We start from the raw sequence: 24,462 nt of genomic DNA on the forward strand, positions 1-24,462 counted from the left end.
GACAGGCTGAGATAGTTGAGGTTGTTCAGCCTGGAGAAGAGAAGGCTCTGGGGAGACCTTATAGCAGCCTTCCAGTACCTAAGAGAGCCTACAAGAAAGCTGGGGAGGGGCTTTTTACAAGGGCATGTACTGATAGGACAAGGGGTAATGGTTTTAAACTGGGAAAGAGAGTAGATTTAGGTTAGATATAAGGAAGAAATTCTTTACTGTGAGGGTGGTGAGGCACTGGAACAGATTGCCCACAGAAGTTGTGGAGGCCCTCTCCCTGGAAGTGTTCAAGGCCAGGTTGGATGGGGCTTTGGGCACCCTAGTGGAGGGTGTCCCTGCCCATGGCAGGGGGGTTGGAACTAGATGATCTTTAAGGTGCCTTCGAACCCAAACCATTCTGTGATTCTATTCCGTCTCTCAAATAAGTGTTTTACTAAAACTTATTTAGGCCTCCTATAAGATACAGTGGAATTCATGTACAGTGATCATAACATTCAGAACTCAGTATTTGAATGCAGTTTCAAAATGTTGTACTCTCAATACTGAACAGTGATACTATAATATTTTGTTGGCATATTAGAACTCACTTCCTTAATTGTTTTCAGTTACTTCAGCTTTCTGTGTGTTCTTTGCTTGTGTATGAGAAATATAAGAACTCTCACAAGGACCAATCAGAATTGAAGTGCATCTTTCCTTGACATTACAATAACTATCAGAATTCACACTACTTATGTATGTCCTTGTTTTAAGAGTTCGCTCCCACGAAAGTGGAGATGCCTGTCAAACATCATATGATTTTTATCCCACAATTTCTGAAAATTACATGCAGATTTCTAGAATTACATGCACCTAAGAGAGTGTAATGTGACTGTGAACCTGTGTAATTAATAGCAACCTTAAGTAAAACCTATACTACTGGCTGTTCTCTTACCTATCAGGGGAAACCAACTCTTTCTGGATCACTATTCTGAGATGAACTTTTTGTTTGTTTTATTAATTGCTTTAATTCAGACCCTGCCAAACCTTGGGCAGACACATCAGTGTATAAGAAGGGCTTTAAGTCAATCCTTTAAAACATTGAATATTGACAAGAAGATTTAGCAAAAACCTTTCCTCCTCATTTCTTGTAACAAGGAGGATGTTCCCTGAAACGAAAAAGTGGGAGATTCCAAGAGATTAAAAGAACTAGTCTTGCATATAACATATGTGTAACCTGTGAAACTCTCCCATAAAAGGAAATTGCTCTGGCTAAGAAGGTAAGAAAAGAGGTTGGATAATAAGAAGCATCCAGAGTCATGTTAATAAAAAGCCATTTTAGGAAAAGGAGCTCATCAGTTGGAGAGGCTCCTGGGAAGCCTTTCCTATCTTTTCTGCAGCTTCTGCAGCACCCTGCTTCTCCCACAAAAAGAGCGAGTGAAACAGATGTGCGTCCAGCAAGATCTATTGGACCACTTCTGTTTCACAAGCAATCGAAAGGACCAGTATGGTAACACCACAAAAGCTCTTTGAAAGGAGGACTGCAGCTGTTTCCAACATCCTGACCATTTTGGTCACAGATTGACCCATTGGTGCCACTGGTATCATGATTTTGACTTCATCCTTTCTGTATACTTTTCATTTTAGCTGGATTCTTCTATGTTTTTAGAGAGGTAGGCATTTCACTGCTCTTTTTTTCAGGGCTGTGAAAGGAATTATAAGAATTTCTAAATAGGTAGCAATCCAGAGGTTAATCCTCAGATCTTATTGTTGACTACTGGAGCACAAGGAAGAATACTTCACATTAAAACAACAAGGATGTTTGGAGAGTATCACCCACACCTTGGTGATCAAGGAATCCCTCCTCTGAAAGAAGAAAAAAATTATAAAGAGTCCAAGGTGGCTGGTTCACCAATACTTGCCAACAAGAGTGGCTAGTCAAGCAGACTGAATTGGGGAGAAAGTACTGTGTACTCCAAGCAGCTCAATCTCCCATATCCATACACACACATACACATATCAAGGGAAAGAGTAAGAGAGTGTGATTCTCAAAAGAATATCCTATAGCAGAATTTCTCACAAGGATAGTTGTGGGTAAGTAGGGACAGCCTCTTACTGAACCTCAGAAATGCACTGTGGCCATGTCTTAAATTTCTTTTGAATCAAATATGGATGGTCATGTTTGATATGGCATTGCAAAATGGAGACTGTGAGACATCCTGACTCAAAGCACTCACCTTTGCTCCTTTGCTTCCTTCAGGACCATAGGCATCTCTGCCATCCATGCCCTGCATAGATTGATTATATCATGAGTTAGCTTTTAATAGAGGACTAGGTTCACATCCAATTCCATTTTGGAATAGAGATCTCCCATTACAATGAGGTGCCCAGGCTGTTAAGACTGATGAAGTGGGGCGAGCTATCACAACACAGTCTAAAACCAGTAGCAAATGGTGGCAAAATCTGCAGAAAGAAAACAAGAATTAAGGCCACAGTTCCTCTCCACTGTGTGCCCTACCTCTAGCATATTCTCTCTCTCTCCTAGAGAATGTGAGGGGAAAGGTATTCTCTCTAGCCCATAAGGAACCTAGTATCCATAAGGAAACCGAGATCCAAATATGAAATAATTTTAATTGTATGAAATAGAGAAAATAGAAGAGAATAAACTGTACTGATTCAGATGGATGGGTATCAAACTACAGGGGCCCTGAATTAGAGCAGAAAGACTCACAGGCATGCCTCTCTGTCCAGCTGGTCCCACTGTGCCCTTCTCTCCAGGGTCACCAGGTTCACCCTGTTATAATTGCAACATAAAAGGCATTAGTTTGGGTCATTCAGGAGAATTCTTTCTGAAATGTAAACTTGTCTGCTAGACTGAAGTTTGTTTATACATTTTATAGACTACTCAAAAGCATTCCATTACAGACCATGTTTCATGGAAGGTTCCTTGGGGTGGAACTGGAAAGTACCTGGCAAATCAAAATAAGCCGAGCATTTGTGCAGCTAAACCCCAAAGGCCTTCATTCAATAAAACTCACATTGTTATACAGAATTACCAGTGAAAAGAGTGTTTTCTGGAAAAAGTTATATTAATGGTAACAGGACACAGCCTGGAATTCTACCAGCCTGAAGCATCTGTTGGTAGCAGACAATATTTCTCAGGCAGGCTGTCTGCACTGTGCTCTTAGTCCTCTTGCAAGTTTGGGGTTTTTTTCCTTCAGTTCCTTTTTTGGTTTTCACTTTCTTAATGAACTTTCTTCTAACAAGAATCCCAATATTAAACAGCACAAAGTCAGACTGAGAAAATGGAATGTATGATAGATTCAATCCCTATATTTCTTCCCAATTTTTGTTACTTTTTCACTGTACGTTTTCACAGAGTGACTCTTCTCATAGTAGCACTTTGACCTTCTGATACCTCCCTGTCACTGATACCTTCTGATACCTCCCTGTGTAATAATACACTGAATGTAATAAATCTTCAAAGAGACTGAAAGGTTTAGCTAACTGGTATTACTTATGCCTCTTATATCCAGAGATGCAACACCAACTAAAATGAGTTATTTTTATTTAATAAAGTAAGGCTCCCATATCAACGCACATTAATGAGAAAGGAATAAATAAAGGAAAGTAAGGGATAACATTACAACTAGAACAGCAGTCATGTCAACATTAAAAACTTCTTAGTATAGCTCTGACACCTGTAAGATTACCTTGAACACATCACTTGCCTTCCCATGCAATCTAAAAATGTCTATAAAACTTAACATTCTTCACATGTTCCATAGGAACAACACAAGTCCTAGTTCATGCTTCTTCAGTCAGATTCTTGAATATATGATGCTGTTAGATTGCTGCAATTAAGTACCTTAAAAATCTTTACCTTTGCTCCTCTTGCACCTAACTTCCCAACAGAGCCAGGTGAACCTGGGGCCCCCAGACTAGCCTGTAATCAGAAGTATCAGTTAAAAGGTGCACAATGAAGACTCAAGGGCTCATTGCACTCAAGGATTCATTGTCACTTGAAATTATTACAGAATTAGTATAAGTATTAGCATATTAACAGGCTTTTGAGGACCGCATTAGGAGTTACTAGTCAAGCTATCATTCCAGTTATTTCCCCTTTTCTGTACAACTGCTTTAAAATTCTCAAAATACCATTAAGTATGACATGAATGTTATTTTCTATCTACACAGATACCTAGTGAATACACACATATGTGCACAAACAATATGAATATATACATACACATATACAAATGGGTGTGTAAGCATGAGCATCATTACATGACTGAAGCAGATGCCCAAGGCTGACAGAGTAGGACATTCCAGTCCTGAGTTGCGCTGGTGTCATTCCAGACTAAGAACCCCCAAAATCAACAGCATCACGCAAGTGAGAAGATCAGCAGGCAGTGCTCAATAGTTACAACCTCATCATACCCTAGCATTACATCTCACAGGCCACACTTCAATGAAACCACTGACCATTATCTAACTTTGCCCTCAACTACATTGCTGTACATCTGTATTTACACATGCCGCAAGCCATGTTGTTAGTCCTTATACTATAGAAATGAGAGCGGGATCTAGAGCTAAGGTTTTTCATTGCAATCATGCAAAAGCTTGGTAAAACTGAAGTTCACTTCCTATTCACCCACCTAAACTTATTTTCAAGGCTGTTACTTTATCATATGAGGCTGCGAATCAGTTTCCTTAAGTACTATACTGAAAAATCTTCAGTTTCTTCTTTCTATAAGTTTTTAAAAACTCTTTATAAGAATAACATCAACACTGAGAACAAAAAGCTGTAATGTGTACAGCAGTAATAAATCGTTTAAAGCTCACCATAGGGCCTGGCATGCCTTGTGGTCCTGGAGGTCCTCTGATCCCTTGTACTCCTCTTGGGCCCTCATGTAAAAAAGCCATTGAAAAAAAGTCAGTTCAACGTTGACAGGCTTTCAGTCAAGATTTGATTGCTGTAATGACCAAAATCCAAGTGCCTGTTTCACAAGCCTTAATGCACAGGTGAAACTTCTGGCTGTTTGATTGTAAGGATTTGCCTGTGTGAAGCAGCTGAGATGGTCACTGCCTGAAGGCCATATTCAGAGAGCCACAGTGGTGTCTAAGATACCAAAGGAGCCATAAGCAACCTGCTATCAACTAGCCACACTTTCTCCAGATGCCTGCATCCTAAAATTTAAAGTTAAGATTATCTTTAGAGCATCTAAGAGCATCTTAAAACTAGCAGCTACTGTAAGCAGTCTACCAGCGTAATTCAGAATGACTCCACAAAGTAAATTTTTAAAACACAAAGCTTTCCTCATTGGTTTTGTCAATCAGTATATCTTTTTCATAGTTTCAAGGCACCCTGGAAATACAGTACATTAAAAAACGCAATAGATTTTATGTACTTATGGCTAGCAATTTCTAATTAATTCTTTTTGAAGACATCTGCTTGTTAATATCCTGTAAGCTAGAAATGTGTTGGTTAAATTACTTATTTCTGCTATTCACTTTCCTTTTTTGATTTCACTAGAAGCTGCACCCACATAAACTGAAAAAGAAACTCATCACATTTGATTCCCCAGAGTTACAGAGGAGATTTGCCAGAAAAGAATCTTACTCATAATATTCATTAGTTAAAATAAACAACATATTCCAAAATAAAAACAAAAGATCAAGACTGACAACTCATCTTCTCCATAGCTAACATAAAAAAACCCCTCAGAAGTTCTTTTAGCTACCTGTGAGCCTGGAAGACCAGAGTCTCCTGGGTAACCTGCTTCCCCCAGATCTCCTTGCTCACCCTGCCAGAACAAAAACAACAAAAAAGCAACCAAACCAAACAAATTAACAACTGTCATGTGTATATCAACAGATAATATCATATCTGCACAGAGTATCAGTTGATAGGATGTTTCACAATGTTCCCAAGCAGCTTGAAATTCCTGTTGAAGAAAACTCAAAAAGCAAGAGTCGAGTAGCTTTTTTTTGTTGTTGTTTCAGGGGTGTGCTGAATATATGAGCTGCAGCGCGAGGAGGTCAGTGCTATCTACTTTGCATTTTGCTAAGTGCATTTTACACCACAGTCTCAGCAATATTCCTGCATTACCCTTGTCTTTGTCCACTGCAGAGACCATGAGAAGTCATAAAGCCAAGGCCACAAGGGCAGATCCTCTTCACCCTTATCCATGGAGAACTGCTCTGAGGGGGAACCATGACTTCATAATTCATCCTAGATGTAGATATCTTTATACTTCCCATCTTTCACTCTGGTTACTCAGTGAGGCAAATCAAATCTTCCTTGATGAAGGACAAAACCCCCAAACTTCTCCAGGTCCCACCTGGATAAAGTTGCCATCTAAGGGTGAGTCAGTTTAGCTGACATCCATAAGAAATACTTGCTGTCTGCTAGATTGAGTAAAATGCTGATAATTAGCACCAAGATTTTCCAGGCCTTGCAGATCTCCTTTCACTGGAGATATTATAAACATACATTTGGCGATTCTCAGAAACAGCTGGTTTGGAAAGACTCTCCTGAAGAAAACTGCACTCAAAAAGCTGTACTTTCATTCTCCACTATATATATGAAATGAAAGATAACAATAGCAAAAAAAAAAAACCACCCAAAAAACAACCCACAAAAAAAAAAGCAGCACATTTCAGCAAGCTTATTTGTAGCCAGAGTAACAATACTGTAAAACAGAACATCAGTTACTAGACTGACACCAGGCTTATAGGCTTATGCCAGCTCTAAAAAATCAAACAGAAATAGATTTCCACAAAAATCACTCTGACTGCAATGAAAATAGACAAATTTCTTAGGATTCTAGAATCCAAAACTTAAAGAAAGTTTTCAGCTACTTAAATTAACTTTGAATCAAGTCCAGAGAGTTGTTCTTCCCCTGCCTCTTTCCTCTCTCTCATGCTTTCCTTTAGTTTATCCTCCTTTCCACCTTCACTATTTTGCTTTGCTTTTGGAACACAGACTGCAATGTTGTTCTTGTCTGTGACAAACACCTCTCTGAGGCTACACCGCACCTTCTGTTCCTTCTGCCCCGCTGACTACTTCTGACTGTTAAGAATGGCTAGCTGTGTTTATTTTTTAAACTATTTCAAAAAGTTAGTCTCCCTTCTACCACAAAAAGCAACAGATTATTTGAACTACAAGTCCTGGGTAACTGTCCTTTTCAGGATATGGTGAAAAGTGCTGTGTTCATGCTGACTCCAAGGGAAGTTAACAACTTTGTTGACAGGGATATTAGTTCAGTACCTTTTATTAACAGCTAAACCCAGTACAAGTCCTTAGGCGTTAGTTGAGTGAATTATGGCTCACTCCCTGTAATCTAATTATTTGTCCCTGATATGTCACCACCAATATTTATCTTTATCTGAAAGAAGGATTCATTTCCATTCCATTCCAGCACAAAACCTTCCTCTTCCAGAAGGACTGGCCATATCATATTTCCTTACAGAGCCAGATCCTGTGGTCCGCTGAAGGGCCCTTGAAGACCCTGCAAACATTAGGACTACAGAGTTCAGCTTCCTGGCCCAGGGACACCAGGAAGCACGCAGAGTGATGTTGTCATACCTTATGCTGATAGACCTGAGCCCTGTGGCAGCTTTGCAACACCCTGCCATGCAAGAGATCATGGTGGGAGGACACAACACCCAACATCTCACCCAAGGATGGATGCCAGTGTCATATTGCAGGGTTTACTGTTTCATCTAGTTCCTCCAGATGTGGAAAACAGAAGAGGGTAATTCTCTTTGTCATTTGCTTTTTACACCTCTGTGTAAAAAGTGCTCTGAACATAGGTTGAGACCTAGCTTTTAATGCCTACTGACCCATGCAAATGTTTTTTATTATACTTTTAGAAGTTGAAACTGGTCATCAAGAACTTAAATGAAAACAGTTTGGAAGTTCTCTGTTGCTGTGAGGTTCAGTCATCTCTCTTGTTCCCTACCAAATTACAAAAGGGTGGCCTCATCACTGGGGGAAGGGGCCCCCATGGACATGAAAAGGGCTGTCTCAAAAGGTTCAACTTATTCTGCACTCTCTGAGTTTACTAAACAAGTTGAACATTTCCATTTTCTAACCACAACAGAGTTCTTGTGCTTGTTAGTACAACAAAGATAAGCTACAAATCCATTTCCACAGACTTCAATTTTTGTCCTGTTACCCTCATAGCTCACTTGGATTATTTCTTTCTGCTGTTACCTGACAGAAAAACGCAAACAAAGATTTTCAGGGTTCAGCATCAATCAAATAGGAAAAAAAAAAGAAAGCACAAAGTTACATAATTACTTAAGAAATTGATTTCTGAGCTATTAAGCAAGAACTGGAATAATTAGGAAGAAGGCTTGCTGAATATTGTTCCATATTTTAATCTAAAATGTCTGCATAAACCCTGTAAAGAATTTCTGACACAGAAATAGGAAACGGTAACTGTAAAATGCTCATATTCTTTCAAGCCACACTGGTCCCTGTGAGTAGCCAAAGCATGGTGCTTTCCCCCTACTAGCGGATAGTATCCAGATCTTCCAGAATCTATCCCTATCTGTGATACCTCAGACAGTGAAAATTCTGGATTCTTGCAGTGAAGTCCAAATTGGGATTTTCAGAAACCAGGTGGGGCAGAGGTTTTAGCACAAGGCCTACCTGTAGATTGTATGAAGCAGGGCTGTGACTGGATTGTAGTTTGGGGAAACTTGCAGGACTCACACTTCTGACTGTAATTTCCCAGTGAAAAATTAATTTGAATCAGCTTAAATGTAAAAAAAATCTGTGTTACCCAGCTGCAGCACACAGGAAGAGAGTAATAAAGGCATAGCAAAACTCTGTTCTTCTCAACAGGAGAGGAACAAGAAGCCCGGAAATGAGAGCCAAATCAAACACTGTGCTGCTGAAGAAATATTACTACCATAATTGACACCCCACCTCTCCCAGCAGCCTTTTTCCTTTGCTGAAACTGATGTTCTATACTGCATCATTACGGTTATTCTCACTGTTATTTATTAATGTTTGTCATGGTTTTACCTGAAACCAGGACAATGTTTTACACTTGGCCTTCAAGTGTAAATGCTTGTTGCTGTTGCCCAAAAAGCCCTCAATCAATGAAAAAGTTTAATGAAAAATGACAAACCTTTTGCCAAATTAAGAACACAGCAAGCACTTCAATTTACATACTGCACCCACAATTAAAAACATGAGAAACATATCAAACTGAACAAACTGTTACCAGGTGTCCTCTAACAGCATGTTTTGTACAGGTTATGTACCTTCATATTGTGAACTTTGATAAAGGAAATGGGGCTTTGGCACAGACTTTGAAACAATCGCTACTTGAGGACTGAGACAGAGTGCATGCACTTCATCCTGTCTCCTCTGATACTGGGACTGCAAATGGAATTGCATGAGTATGACTTGCAAAGAAGAGATGGGGAAAAGCTGCTCTGAATTTTGCCCTGACCATGCTTATGAGTGAAGAGTTGCATAGAACAACCTCTACTCAAAATGCTGGTTTGCACATTTATTCAGAAGCTACAACTCTGCCCATTCCCCAGACTCCAACACAAGGCAGAACTTCAAGACATATTCCATCCTGCAGGTACTGACAGCGTCATACACGAAATGTTTCCCTGGGTTTATATGCACTAAGATAAAGGGGAAATGCTATACCAAGGCATATACCATCTTCCTTATGTGTTAGCAACTCTGCAGAGAGATCCGGTCAAATGTGAACTACTTGTGCTAGAGCAATGTGCTTCCTGGAATGATCATATAACCTATACTTGCAAGCAGATGTATGGGAGTGTCCTGGTTTCAGCTGAGAGGGTTAATTTTCTTCACAGTAGCTAGTATGGGGCTATGTTTTGGATTTGTGCTGGAAACAGTGTTGACAATATAGCCATGTTTTTGTTATATGGACCTGTTGTTGTTGAGCAGTGCTTACACAGAGTCAAGGCCTTTTCTGCTTCTCACACCACCCTGCAGCAGGATGGCTGGGGGTGCACAAGAAGTTGGGAGGGGACACAGACAGGACAGCTGACCCAAATTGATCAAAGGGATATTCCATACCATATGACATCATGCTCAGTTTATAAGGAGCTTGGGGAAGAGGATGGGGGGGGAGTGAGCGAGCGGCCGCGTAGTGCTCAGCTGCTGGCTGGGGTAAAACCACAACAGGGAGTCATGGGTTTAGATGTTCTTATAGACTCCTGCTAGGGTGATGGACAAAGGAAAATGTGTACCCTGTCCTACAAAAAAAAAAAAAAAAAAAATTGGTCTTCTCAGGTTCCTAGAATTGAACCTTTACTTGCACTAATCCACTCTTGAATATAGCTGCTTTTAGATTTGCTTTGATAACTGTATTTTGTAATTTATACCCTGGGACAAACAAGCTTTCTTTTCCAAGAACATTATCTAAAACTTCATTTAAGAGAATGGCAGCGATGTCTTTACCAATTACATCTCAGGAAAGTTTCCTTTCATTGTGGCTCCATGGGGTATAGGCCTAGGAAAATCAGGGCTACCACCTAACAAAGACATGAGAGAATTTTCCACCAGATGATCTTTCTGGAACAATCAGTCAGCATGCACTGTGGTTGACCTATTCCTTACATCCCATACAAACATTCAAACTACACTATATTCTCTTAGATATCTACTTGGGAAATTAAATTGTTTTCAAAATGTTGATTCTTTTATATGCTTTGAGCCAATTTTCAGAGCTGCAGTTAACATTCTGTAATGTTTATGTTTTAGTAAAGCAATATTTAGAACTTGCCTTAATTTTGTCTCTGCTGCATTATGCACATCATGCATATATCTATGTGCATGCAGCAAAGGAGGAAAAAAAAATCAGACTTTTGGCCTTACGCTGCAGGAATGTAGCCCAATTACTCATTCCTCTCATCTTTAGCGACGGTCTCTTCTCTATTTATGTTCCCACATTTGTGTTACTAATAAAAGCAACTGTACTTTTATTTCAATGAAAGCTTCTTTCCAATTCTAAATTCTTCAAGTCAGGAGGGCCTCTGGTACATCCACCTGAGATCCAAAGTCTTGGAATAGGCTTTTGATTGTCAAACACTTGGGTCTTGGATCACACTGAAATTTCTCCCTTAAGAGGAGCAAACGCTGAGGCTGGACATGTAGCTGCATATAGATAGGTAGCAGCAGTGTCACTGACTCACCTTGATACCTGGAGGGCCTCTTCGACCTGCTGCACCCTAGGAAGGAGCGGCATGAGAGATTACATCCATAACACTGAGAAGAATAGCTTATAATAAAATACATTGTACATCCAATCAAATAAAATATGGTTTATAGAAAACAGAGATTATTTCCAAAGAAAGGTTTAAGGTAAAAAAGAGAAAAGAGTGGATTTGGGACAAATTCCTACATAAGTTTGGTTTTTGTTTTTGTTTTTAAAAAAAAAAGGCTTTAGACCCTTAGCGAATGCAGAAGGAAGGTATCTCAACAAAATTCTGGAAAACATCTTCCCAGTCAGCTGGCCTGTGGCTACAATAAAGAGAACAAGAGCCATCTTCTCTCCTTCTGAGCTAAGAGGTCTGCATCGCTTCCCGCTGCACGCTGCTCAGCAGCACTAGTGAATGTTACTGTTAAACCTCACATCACTAGAGGCCCTTAGGATGTTTCTGCAGCTTGACTGAGGAGTGATCATCATTCCAGACTCTGGCATCAGGCACCCTTCTGACAGACTAGAAGAGGTGCCTTTTATAAGTTCCCATCTCCAGCAGATTAAAAAGAGCAGCTCAGCTGACAGTGAGTTTATACATAGGCTTGAACAGGCATATGGAACTTGCAGTCACAGTGAGGAAGAAGGGATAGATTCATCTATGGTGAAATCATGAGCCAATTAAGGCTCATAGAAAAGGTTGCATTGAGTTTAAGGCTTGTGACTTCACATCAATCAGACCTGAAATTAATGGGACAGCAAATTCCTGATTAAAAAAAAAAAACCCAAAACACATTGCAATACACATAAGCTACTAAATTTGAAGCCAAATATGTTTCATTGTGAAAATTTTGGAACATTTTTGTTCCCTCTCATTTCAGGGATTTTAAGAGTGCAATAAAAGGAAGAAGAGAAAAATTGGTTTTCTCAATGGGAACCCTGTTGTATCTTGTTATCAGTTACTTCTACCCTGCATTGATTACTAGTCTTACATCAGGGCCAGCATCACCCTGCTCTCCTTGGAGTCCATGCGGTCCTGGATCTCCCTGCAAAACAAAGTAATGAACAAACTCTTTAAATACTCTTTTTCTTGTACTTTCACTTCTTTATATGTTCTTCCTTTGTTTCTTCTCCTAAGTAATTTCACTGCAATCAGTTGTATCACAGTAAATGCTGATTCTTGTTTTCTGCAAATCATTTACAATCAAAAATTATAAACCAGAGAGATCGTGCTTGCTTTGGATTTTCAATCCATCAGTTACTAACAGCTGATACCTGGTCTAGGCTTTTGTGAAATCATTTTTGTTGACTTCAGTCTTCCAGTTGGACTTCTTAAGATGAGAAAGTTTGATGAGGTTTGTTTCCAAAGTCACCAAAACACAATTATCCTCCAAAGAGTTACCCTCTCAGTTTTTCTAGTGCTTTCAGCATACTACATAGCCATACATGCACACACACGTGTCTGAACATGTGCACACAACCCTACTTGTTCAGATAGAATCAAACTTCTAAAATAGAGGATTTTTCTCACATGTTGCTAGTTCTCCCCTCTTAAGCTTTCATCCACCATCACTTATATACTACTGTCCAACTACTTATCATCTTTTCTTAATTTTTCCAAACAAAGTGCAATGGTAAAATGGGCTGTGCTTTTCTGCTATGTTTCTTTTCTTGCAGTATTGCTCAAACACACCTCAAAAATTCAGACATCACTATATAAGCACATATCCCAGCTCTTATATTCTAGATATGGGCCAAAATGGAGTTTATTGACCACCCTGAGGAAATAGCATTTACATAGTAAAATGAGTACAGCTTGTTGCTACCGAATGTGTTTTTCCCAGCATGGTTTTTAACAGCATCCTTGCAATCCATTACTAGAAGCCTCTCAGGTTGGTGATGTAAATTTGTGGTACAATAATGTACTTATACTAAATCCCTATCTTCCCTTAGCTCTATATTATGAGAATATTTCCATCGTCTTTGTTAACCTTTTAAACTTTTTTTTCTTTTTTACAGTATCAAGCACTCTCAAAGCTTTCTGTGTGGCAGACATACACTAAAGGCAAAATACAAAATAAAAGAGCTTCCTAGTCACTGGACAGCCAACAGAACTTAGCAAGAATGCAAATCCTCTCTCTGTAATATAGAGCTACTTGCTTACCTGCTGTGCTGGGTTTCCCTTTTCACCCTTAGGACCAGGAACATTATTGTTAGTCCCAGGATCTCCCTGGAAAAGTTAAGCAGAAAGCTCAGCATCTTCAGTGACCACACTGTTATTACTCTGTTTACAGAGGCAGGATATGGAAATAGGATTAATGAGATTTGTCACTAGAGCCAACAAGATATACAAAGGCTATTTTAAATGAAGATGCTTGTAAGAACACTATATAGGCAATGCTGCAAAGTCCACAAGTTTCTTTTGCAAAGAGATGAAAAGAAATATTACTGATGGGCAACAAATTAAACCCTGAAAATGCGAAGCTGTTCTGGTTGTTTGGGTATAGTTAATTGAGTTAAGATCATAATTCATTACTGAGTTTCAGATGGAGTTACACTAGAATGGAGTTCCATTTAGCCACTTAATGTTAGACACGAGTGAAATCCTGATCTCTCAAAGAGGCAACTTACCATGACACCTGGGGTTTTTATTTTTTTTTTTTTTTACAAGCATTAGAAGACAGAAGTCAACATTATATTTCACTGTTTGGAACAAAGGTCTTTGAAATACGCGTGAGAAGACTTAAAGTTGTGATACAAGGAGTGTGGTGTCTCCACTGAAATTTTAGTCCTCAGGGACTGCGTTTATATAGGGCTCTGGAGCATGCAAGGAAAAAAATGTCAGCATGAAGAAGTAACTTGCCTTTGCGTCATTATAAATTGCTAACAAAAAGTCAGTGCACAGGGTTTTCAAGTGATCCAGAAATTCCTTTGTAGAGTGGGAACCACCAGAGAGGACTAAGTAGCTACAAAAGAAGTTATGTAGCCCATGGTAAAAACAAACAAATAAATAGAAGAAAAACACAAGGAACAAGCAGGAGACCTGAGGCTTAAACACCTGCTTCAAAGCAACATATCAAAACACATCAGTCCATCTGCATCTGAAGAGTTCAGGTCTCCTGGAATATGCCAAACTTCTTGCAGAGTACTACATCATCTAGGATTGTGAAAACCTCTTCAAATCACTTATATTTCAGGCAGCTCCATCACAAAATCCAGGCACAAATCAGTGCAACCTAACAAAAATGAAGGAATACACTTACATGATCTCCTCTTAGACCAGATTCTCCTCGTTCACCTGGATCTCCTCTGGGGCCTTTTCTGCCCTAAATTAATAAAAAGAGCACAAACAATTCAGATACAGGTAGAAATAGTATCTGTGGTAGAGGAAGGCCAGATAAGAGCCAGTTGGAGCAAGTCCAGAGGAAGGCCACGAAGATGATCAGAGGGCTGGAGCACCTCTCCTGTGAGGACAGGCTGAGATAGTTGGGGTTGTTCAGCCTGGAGAAGAGGAGGCCCCGGGGAGATCTAATTGTGGCTTACCAGTACCTAAAAGGGGCCTACAGGAAAGATGGTGAGGGACTGTTTATCGGGGAGTGTAGTGACAGGACAAGGAGTAATGGGTTTAAACTAAAAGAGGGTAGATTTAGATTAGATATTAGGAAGAAATTCTTTACTATTAGAGTGGTGAGGCACTGGAACAGGTTGCCCAGAGAGGTTGTGCAGGCCCCATCCCTGGAAGTGTTTAAGGCCAGGTTGGATGAGGCTTTGGGCAACCTGGTCTAGTGGAGGGTGTCCCTGCCCATGGCAGGGGCATTGAAATTAGATGAAATTTGAGGTCCCTTCCAACCCAAACCATTCTATGATTCTAAGAGAACACAGATCTGTTTAAGTCAATGGAGCTACACTGATTTACAGCAGGAGCCACATCATATCAGAGAACAGGCAGCTATTAAAAACAACTCACAAGGCATTACAGATAGCATTACACTTTGGAAAGATGTTTCCATGAAATCTAAACATTATTATAAAAGATACTTCACCCGTTTTCCTGTGTTGCCTTTTTCTCCAGAAGGTCCAGGAAATCCATGTTCTCCCTAGACTCACAAAGGGGGAAGAAAGAAGAAAAAAATTACTGGTTGTTCTTTCTGGTAAAAGTAGTTCCCAAATTTTGTCTGTCAGAATTCAACTTCAATCAGATATGCAACTCTAAATACTAAACAACAGAATTTCTGTTAAGGTTTAAAGTCCATTCAAAGGTACAAAAATCTGTACTTTTGAATCCTGAAATAGGTGTCTAATTGCACTGTGCATTTAAAGGAATGATTACCTGCTCTCCATTAGTGCCATCAAATCCACTTTCACCATGTTCACCCTGTAGCAATAAGCAAAAAAACCCAACCTATTAGTATCAATCCACTTCAATCCACTTGCCTCTTTGAGCAAAGAAAAAAGTATTCACCCTATTTTTGGAATATTTGTTTTCAATGGCTAGCAAGAATAATTATAAATAGGAATTAATAATTCAGATTTTTAATGTATTATTTACTTTTAAATCAATTCATAGTTAAGAACACTTAATAAGAACAATGGTTATTAAAACTATAGATCTACTTTTCCATCTGTTTGTTTTCAAATCTTTTTCCCAACTGTAGCACTTTCAAAATCTAGATATATTCCAAAATATAACTACTAGTATCTGATCTGACATGCTGATAATCCTGTAATTCTGGTGTCAACCATTATATATGTGTGTATTGTGATTTGTTTGTTTGGGTTTTTTTAGTCATTTTATACTGTGAACAGTGTATTGAAAAGCTAGAAAGAATAACCATGATAAAAACAATTACAGAATACTGATCTTAGGCTTTAGGACTTGTTAAAGAAACTTCATTACTGTTTCAGCAATGTGATGCCTGCTACATAAACAGCAGTCACATTCCTATTCAAACACACACTGCTCTTCCCTTTTGTCTGCAAAACCAAATCACCATATTGCAACCATTCAGAGAAGCCATTTTTTCACAAAACACCCATCCCAACCTTAGGGTGTTTGCAATGAGTGAGGCTTCTGAATGGAGTTATAATGGTGAGAACCTTATTTCATTTATGTACGTTCCACAAAGTTTCAAACCTGCCCAAATAACACACTCAATTTTTAAAGTATATTTTGAAGTGCTTCTTCCATCCTTCTTTACCAGGATAAAAATGAAGGAATTAATTGCGATGTTTTTATTTCTAGTAAGAAATGAACTTAGCAGAGACCACTACCCTGAAAGTGAAAGGATATTCAACAAATCACTGAAAGTGGCACAAGAGCATGTTGTAAATGCTAGTTAAACCAACAGGAGTCTCACTCTGATAGAGACTGCAGATACGATTGCTTTGTAGGTTTTGATGCTACACTGACTTTGCAAACCCACCTAGTTAAAGTTCTGAAGAAAATTTTTGTTCATTTTTGTAATGCTTTTGTGCGTACTAAAAGGAAAATTAGCTAGCTGTACATTTTGGTAAGATTAATATGTCACAAACAAGAATTTACTGAATAAGTATTCCAGAAAAATTTTGAGCACTAAGTAAGCAATCATGATTTTTATTCGTCTTAATTTTTCCCTCGCTCATTTCCTACCTCAGAAAACCTGAGCCCAACTTCATAGTATTAAATACTCAGTATTGCCTTTTTTCCTCCAAACAGCTGTACTAAAATGTCTTGCAGACTTCAACAAACTGCCTCAACCTTACTAAGTTAGCAGTATTCAATCACATTTTTATGTGCTGAAATTTTCATATTTTTACTTGAAATAAAATTAGCGGATATAATGACACAACATAACGAAGACATTCAGATATTCATTGAATTTCAGTGGAGTTTGTGCTCCTGATAAGTCCTACTGTACAATTCAACTTGGATAGATCAAAATCATCACCACTCTTCCTCTTCTATAATCAGATGTTTCCGATATTTAAAGGACAAATTACTTCAGGGAACAGAGCAGAAAATCGAAAAGGGAAGAAAAGCACACAGGAGGACAAAAAAAGTCACTAGAGAGCGGTACTTTAAATTGAGCTGAGGTATCAGAAACACTCTCCAAACTTGCTCACGCGTAGAGCTGCTCAGGTTTGGAAGCAAATAATTTTTTAAGTCTTTGAGGCTCCTAATCTTTTCTAGAGTGGTTTTGTATCAAAGCACTCAATACCATTTGAATTCCATTTTAATTGCTCTAGCTTGGAAACTAATATTGCCATTATAGATCATTGTCTTCTAGGCTTCACATTTTATTAATGAATTGGTGACAGCATCTTTTTGACGAACAGGCATGTTTGAAAGGTTAAATAAGCAGAGTTGCATGATCAGTGGATGACAAAAACAGCTGAAGAGAAGTTTGGATATTGAAAAAGCATCAGTAATGATTCAGTGAAAATGCTGTCCAAATGCACAATAAATATTAGTCCCAATCTTTTTCCCCCTTTCTGCTCTGCTTCCTCAACAATTAGAATATGAGAATCAGCTGACTAGAATTACCACCTTGACAGATTATTAAACCAGACCATAAATAAATTAATTTCCTGTCAATTAGACAAAATCAACTATGACTGCAGCCACGCTAAATATACAAGTAAGACTGCTGGTTTTTAATAATGTGATAACAGCTCACACTTACACCCATTATTATACAACCATAGCAAAAGTACATTAAATACTATGAAGTTTTTACACTGTTTTCCTTCCTTGATATTTTCATCTTACAAGGAAACAAAACACTCTTCTCAAAGAAAATCGATCACACATAAAAACAAACACATACCTGACTTCCTCTATAGCCTCTGGTCCCCTAAAATTGAAAATGAACATAGATGAAATTAGGTGAAACTGTTTTTCTTGAGCTTGAGAAGCAGGGCACAAAAGCTTGCTGTGTAGAGGCATGCTGGGCTCAGTATTCATAGTACCTACTGCCACATACAGGATTGACTCCTTTCCTATGGGAAGATAGTACAGCCTTCATTTTCATCCACGTTCTGTAAAGCTTTATAGTTTTACCTAAGGCCAGTCTGAAGTTGGTAGTGGAAAAGTCACGGACAAGTTGCTGAGTCAGCAAACTCCATAGCCATTTGTCCGTGCTTCTGTTACGCAAAGTACCTCCCAAAAAGAGAGCACAAAAATTGTCTGCTGTTCTTACAGCTGAATCTTTCTGTTCATCCATGCTTCAAGAAGACATTATGGGGACTTTTCCACAGTACAGAAAAGAGGTTTGTGGGAAACAAAATTAAGAAATGCTTCAAAGTGACATACTTGCCTTATGGCCTCTGGCACCTGGACATCCCCTGTCTCCTTGAGTCCCATTGAAACCAACTGGGCCTCTCTCCCCCTAAGAAACAAAAGAGAATGTTCAAACTCATCCATACAATGATGGTTACTGGTTTAGTCATCATATAAGATTAAAGCAAGATGGAATTATATCACCTTTCACTGCACTAAGGACACAAATGGAAGTCACCTGGAAATTTTCATACTGGCCATAAGAGAACAGTCAATTACTAGTTTGAGTTGCACCCTGGTTCTCTGCTCTCACTTTCATGCCATGTTTTAGACTGCACTACCAATCTCCAACTGAAATCTCCGTACTTGCAGGTAGGCCTTTTGGTGAGTTGGTTTTTAATTGAATATTGAATGCCTTTTGTCTAGTCACTGATCTCTGAAAATTTCTATTCCAAGTTTGTTAGGAAGGAAGCTCTGGGGGAAAAAAAAAACCCAACAAAACAAACCAAAACCACAAACACAAACCAGGAAAGAGAGCAGCATCTCCCAGCAGATCCCCTTAAAATTGCTGTCTAAAAAGGTAAACAATGACAAATGAAACGAGAACACACAGTAAACATGAGAGCTCCTGTACTACCATGCAAAACAGAAGACAAACTTGCAGAGCCTTAGATCAGAAGAACAAAGACCTTTTCCCTGTTTAAAGAATGGTCTCTCTAAAAAAGCAACATGGATCACATTCTAGATTAAGTTAGACAATGGTGCCACAGAACCACACCACAATGTGAAAAGCAGAAGTTTAAGCATTTTGGTCTGGCTGCATTGCCTATGTGAAACATTAAGACTAATTCCTGAGCTGAGTACTACACCACAATAAACTAAACCTGTCCAGCATTATCTCCTCAACCTCCTTTACTTGTGGCATCTTCTGTAGTCTATTATCAGCAGTCTGCTTTCTGCTGTATATTTACTACATTCAACTGCTTTGGATTCTTCAAATCATTATCTTGTGGCTGGAAAAAAGTTTAACCTTTAGCAAGGAAAATTTACAAACTTGTAGGCTTCATGCTTCTGAAAGTGTGAGCGTGGCTTCTTCTCATCGTTCCACAGTAAAGAAAAGGAAAATGGGACCAAAAAACTCAGAAGAAAGGACTTCTGTAGCTTACCTGTTCCAGAAGATTATTCTAGATTCTCAGAAGGTCAAAAGTAGAAATTCAATTTCATATACAAAAAGAAATTAAAAAGTGTTTTCACCCCTTCACCACTCCAAAAAGATTTAGAAGCTTTCAAATCAAAATGCTGTGGTGAAAAATATTGGGCATCCCCTTTCAATGTGTTCAAAATGTTTCTCATTTTTAAAAACCCTCAGGATTTTAATTTTAATTCCTACTTATATTGTAACATTTGTATCTGAAAGGATCTGAAAATAGTTCTATTCCTGAGCAAGATAAATATTTTAAAGTTATTCTGGAAATTCCTTATATGGAATTTTATTCTATCGTTCAGCAAATCAGGCTACCTGAAAAAAATAAATTATTTGGAAACTGCTCCAGTAGTTACAGCCAGTGATTTCCAATGTGGATTTTACAGCTACATACAGAGAGAAATCCTTGGCTGGTTCTTGGTTTGCAGGCTTCTCGCCTGTAGTTAGGAGTAATATTCATGTCATGGGTGCAGTGTTGTAAACCTAGCTCTGTTGCTTATGGTGCTAAAGAAATTATGTCTCATTCTTCATGGGATTTTTGTTTGTTTCTAGACAGCAAAAGAGGAAGAAATACTCCCAGTTGCTTGGGCTTTGGCTTACACACATTATGTTGAACTTTATGTCAGGAACAGCACACTGCAAAGGATTTGGTAATCACCAAAACACAATACAAAATTTGTATTTGTTATCCAGTCTTACGGTATTCACTCATGCTAAGAAGGCAAGGGATGGCCTTTTCTATAAGAACTATCAGCACAGAATCTGGTACAGTCTGTCACGAAAAATGAGTATATGAGTTAGTCATAAATATGCCACATAAGCTGCTGTTGTGTGATTCTTTCTGACTGATTCTTTTTCTGCATTAGAAGTTATTACTAACTATGGTGAGGTGCAGATGCACAGAGAATCAAGTCCATATATTCACCTTCAGATACATGTTGCTTAAACGTATTTGAGGTTAACATTGATAGCACAGAGCTAACGTGTAAGTGCAGACAGGTTCAGGCCGTAACAAACATCATCTTAGCAAGAAGGAATAGTGTTTACTTACAATCCCACCTTCCTCACCAGGATGGCCAGGTGATCCTCTGTAACCTGTACTTCCCTGAAAAACAGAAACTTACGAGCTAAGTAACACTGTTCTACAAGCACACTGGGTTCATTTCTATCAGATTACTCTGTACATGGAGATAGGAAACATTTCCTGAAAATTAAATCTGGTTATGCTGAGGAGGGCAGGCTCCATCAACTACATTTACACAGATACTCTGCACAGTCCTGTGCACTTGATATGGCTGTGGAAAAAAAAACAAACCAAAAAACAATGTTCAATATAAAATTTCAGTATGTTATTTCAGAAAACTGCCTGATGGGTTAACAAAGCTCAGTGGGATATTTGGTCAAATTAAATACCTTCCTCAGTGATTTGGAAAAGGAAGCATTATACAGTAATGAAATTCTAAGGTGAAATGAAAAATATGAGTTGAAAACTTGTTAGGACAAACATATTCCAATACCTTACAAAGACTTTTAGGAATATTGCAACTTTGTATTTGAAGTGATGTAAATCTCATACCCTCAGGGCAAAAACTTGAATACAGAAACTAGAACAAACAGAATTTCTAGGGATGAAAATGAACAAAAATGAGACACGAATTTGTGCCGCAAAAACATAGTTTTACAATTGTAGGCTGTACAACCCAGGCATCACATCTGTCTGCCTGCAAAACAACCATGTCTACATTCTGAACACTGTTTTGTCTAAGCACATTAATCTAGACATTTTAGTAAAACAGAAAGGTGTAAGAAAATCAACAAGAGTAATGGAAGAAATCAGTAAATTGGTTTATTAAATATTAGATGACTACACTTTTGCTAAGAGATAACCAAAAATTCATTTAACTGTAACCACATAACTGAAGAGTGTGAACTACAGATATAATTTACTTAGCATGTTACCGGAATAAGTAGAAATAATGGAAGGAATAGTAGTCAGATGGAGACTACATATACTAAAACCCTTAATAATGAAGTCACTACTAGCACACGGTAGAAGTGGTGATATCTGTAATGCTCAAAAGGCTTAAAAGACAATATAAAATCTTAAAGGAAATAATGTAAATTAGATCATTAGTATTGGATCAGAAAAAACTTATAGAAGAGTGTATTTGGAATAACCCAGAGGCACAAAAGGATCAGGCTCATACCTAGTGAAGAAGGATTATTTTCTACTTTCAGCTTGTCAGGTGGAAGTTTCTCATTCACAATAGCTAATAAGCCTCTTGGTTAATCAGACTTAATTTTTTAAATCCCTCTCCATTTTCTGATGAATGATTTTCATACGTACAGATGATTTTCATTACAAAAATACTTTTGCAATAGGAACACGCAGCAGAGAAATTATCATATTTCATGTTTCTCCTTCATTTGTCCTAACAGCAAAGATCATTGGCACATGCATGCATGCTCTGAATTACTGCAAAAAATGAAAACACTTTGAAAAAATAAAGCAATTCTTAAGTAATGTCTATCCTAGCTCTCCTACCTTCCTCCCAGGACTTCCCTGGCCACCACGATCACCATTTTCTCCGAGGCATTTACAAACAACCTTACAGCATTTCCTTTCTGCAACAGTATCCTGAAAAATGACAAACATTTCATTTGTGTATATTAATCATAAAACAAAGACTGATTTTTCCCTCTTTTGTTTATATCACAGAAAGACTTACAAGATTTCTCTGCAAGATGCTTGCAATCTCTGCAAACCCAACACTCAGAGGTTCGTTGCATCCAAACCCTCTGCCAAACTCTATTTCCCGAAGTTCAGTCAAGTTTTGTGTGTTGTCCAGGCCAACTAACAGAAGTGCATCAAGACCTTCAGCGTAAGCATAGATTTAAATTAATGAATACCTGAACTATATTATTTAACCAACAATATCATTATGAATAACAGCAGTTCTCTAAAAGACATTTCGTGGCTTCAACATCGTATGTTAAAAGAAATCAAGCTATTGAGAACAAATAAGAGAAAAATCCAGACCAGTAATTTTCCAATTAAATTCTCTCCCCTGTTGTCAGACCAGACTGCTACAGAAATGTAAAACTGTTTTCTCCTGCAGAAGTCAGAGTTGGGTCTAACCTCTGGTGCCACCCCAAATTGCCCCGGCTGCTGGAGTTGGAGTACAGAAACCAGAACCATCCCAGGCCCTCTGCACCCCCAGGTGTGTTTCTGTCATCATCTGCCAACCAGTGACAGGCCATTGTGTATGCTGGTTCACATGGAGAAGCAAAGGCTCTCCCTGTAACCCCTGAGGAATGGTGTATGAGTGTGGAGAGGCAATGTTATGTGGAAAAGTTGCAGTTTAGGAGCAATACATTGGGCCATTGGTAGTAGGAGGCTGGAGCATCAATGCAGTACTGTAATACCTTTAAATCGAAGGGAGTCAGCTGCTTTTTTGAGATCTTCCAGTGAATCATCCAGCCCATCTGAAAATACTAACAGAACCTGTCAGGAAAGGGAGGGGAGTAACACCAAGTCATCTGAGAAGAGACTAAAAGCTGAGTCATTGTAAAAAGTACAGTTTGCATTGAAACCTGGCTATGAGGGGATCAAATTGCACTACTCTGTGGTAGATCTGAAACATGCTGGGAAAAGTGCTGAGCAGCAAGGAGAACAGAACACAAAAGCCTCTCTTCCCTGACAGCACTCCCATTTGAGGTATTTGTCTTGCTGACCAGTCCATAGCACTGCTACTAATTATATCTGTCATCTTCTTAGTATGCTAGGTGGAAGGCCAATTCTGCTGTGAGTTATCCACTGAAGAGCTTTCTCTGATGTCAGAAGAGTTCTTCTACATGCGAATGTGGAAAAGAACTTAGAGCAAATAAAAATTTCCTTTTCTGAAAGAGCAGCTCCAGTTGGCTGTTAACTGAGCCACACCAGGAAGCACATCCTCTCTGGGTCCAATCCTCCCTCCCCACATATGCTTATGTCCCCTTACCCTTTCCACATAGGCAGTGCATCACTCTGCTCCACCCTCTGCTGTATTTTTCCTTGTTAAGACATAAGGCTTAGCTCACATAAGGACGCTAATCCTGATGCATTGCATTGGATACATCCCCACGTTTTCAGGCCAAAGAGCTATAGTTAAGCCTCTTCTATGGCTGAGGAAAGGACAATTTCTTACAGTTCCTCTCCAAGCTACCAATCTCTTCTCATTTCTCTCCTCACCTTCCCCCTTCAAACCAGAAGTCTCCTCAGGCCCCACTCATCCAGTGAATTAGGTTTGCAGAAAGAGGCTGCACAGCTGAACTGTCACCTGCCCCCAATGGTAATGATATTCAGTCCTCCTTAAGTCTCTGACCAACAAGTGGACAAGCACAGCTATGCTTGTCCCATCCTTCTTATTTTACATTCCCTGTACAGTGCACAGTTTCAACCAATGTAGACTCTGTTGTTTCTGTTAAGGCAAGTTTTTCCACAGGCAACAAAGGCAAATAAAGTGACTGCCACACCAAACATCCCACTTCTGTGCTAAAGTAGCAAGGAGACCAGAATTTAAGAGTAGGCAGAGTTAACTAGTTTTGGTGGTGGAAAGTTCCCAAACATCCATGCTTTTTTTTTTTTTTTGCAACCTTTTAATTTTAAAAACATGGGGGGGACAGACAGACAAACACAGAATGTAGGGTGTGAGCAGGGCCATTATATATGTTTACAAAGCTTTAATTTATATAAAGTTCTTGTTTGAGCATATCTGAGTCTCGCTTTGTCAAAAATGCTCGAATTGGGTCCAATTCTTTTGCTGAAAAACAAACAAATAATAAAGAAAAGA

General features: G+C 38.8%; 1 protein-coding gene across 1 annotated transcript in view; it reads right to left on the bottom strand.

Annotated features, from left to right (window-relative positions):
• Positions 1 to 24,462, bottom strand: part of LOC142600673 (collagen alpha-4(VI) chain-like) — a 48,170-nt gene that overhangs the window by 14,779 nt on the left and 8,929 nt on the right. Inside the window, 17 exon segments of the mRNA XM_075747041.1 lie at positions 2,202 to 2,252; positions 2,696 to 2,758; positions 3,848 to 3,910; positions 4,810 to 4,872; positions 5,709 to 5,771; positions 11,164 to 11,199; positions 12,161 to 12,214; positions 13,333 to 13,398; positions 14,432 to 14,494; positions 15,212 to 15,265; positions 15,499 to 15,543; positions 17,975 to 18,001; positions 18,464 to 18,535; positions 20,682 to 20,735; positions 22,176 to 22,268; positions 22,360 to 22,505; positions 23,057 to 23,135. Coding sequence (XP_075603156.1) covers positions 2,202 to 2,252; positions 2,696 to 2,758; positions 3,848 to 3,910; positions 4,810 to 4,872; positions 5,709 to 5,771; positions 11,164 to 11,199; positions 12,161 to 12,214; positions 13,333 to 13,398; positions 14,432 to 14,494; positions 15,212 to 15,265; positions 15,499 to 15,543; positions 17,975 to 18,001; positions 18,464 to 18,535; positions 20,682 to 20,735; positions 22,176 to 22,268; positions 22,360 to 22,505; positions 23,057 to 23,135 — 1,092 coding nt within the window.

Source organism: Balearica regulorum, chromosome 2 (genome assembly GCF_011004875.1).
Source record: "Balearica regulorum gibbericeps isolate bBalReg1 chromosome 2, bBalReg1.pri, whole genome shotgun sequence".
Lineage (NCBI taxonomy): Eukaryota > Metazoa > Chordata > Aves > Gruiformes > Gruidae > Balearica > Balearica regulorum.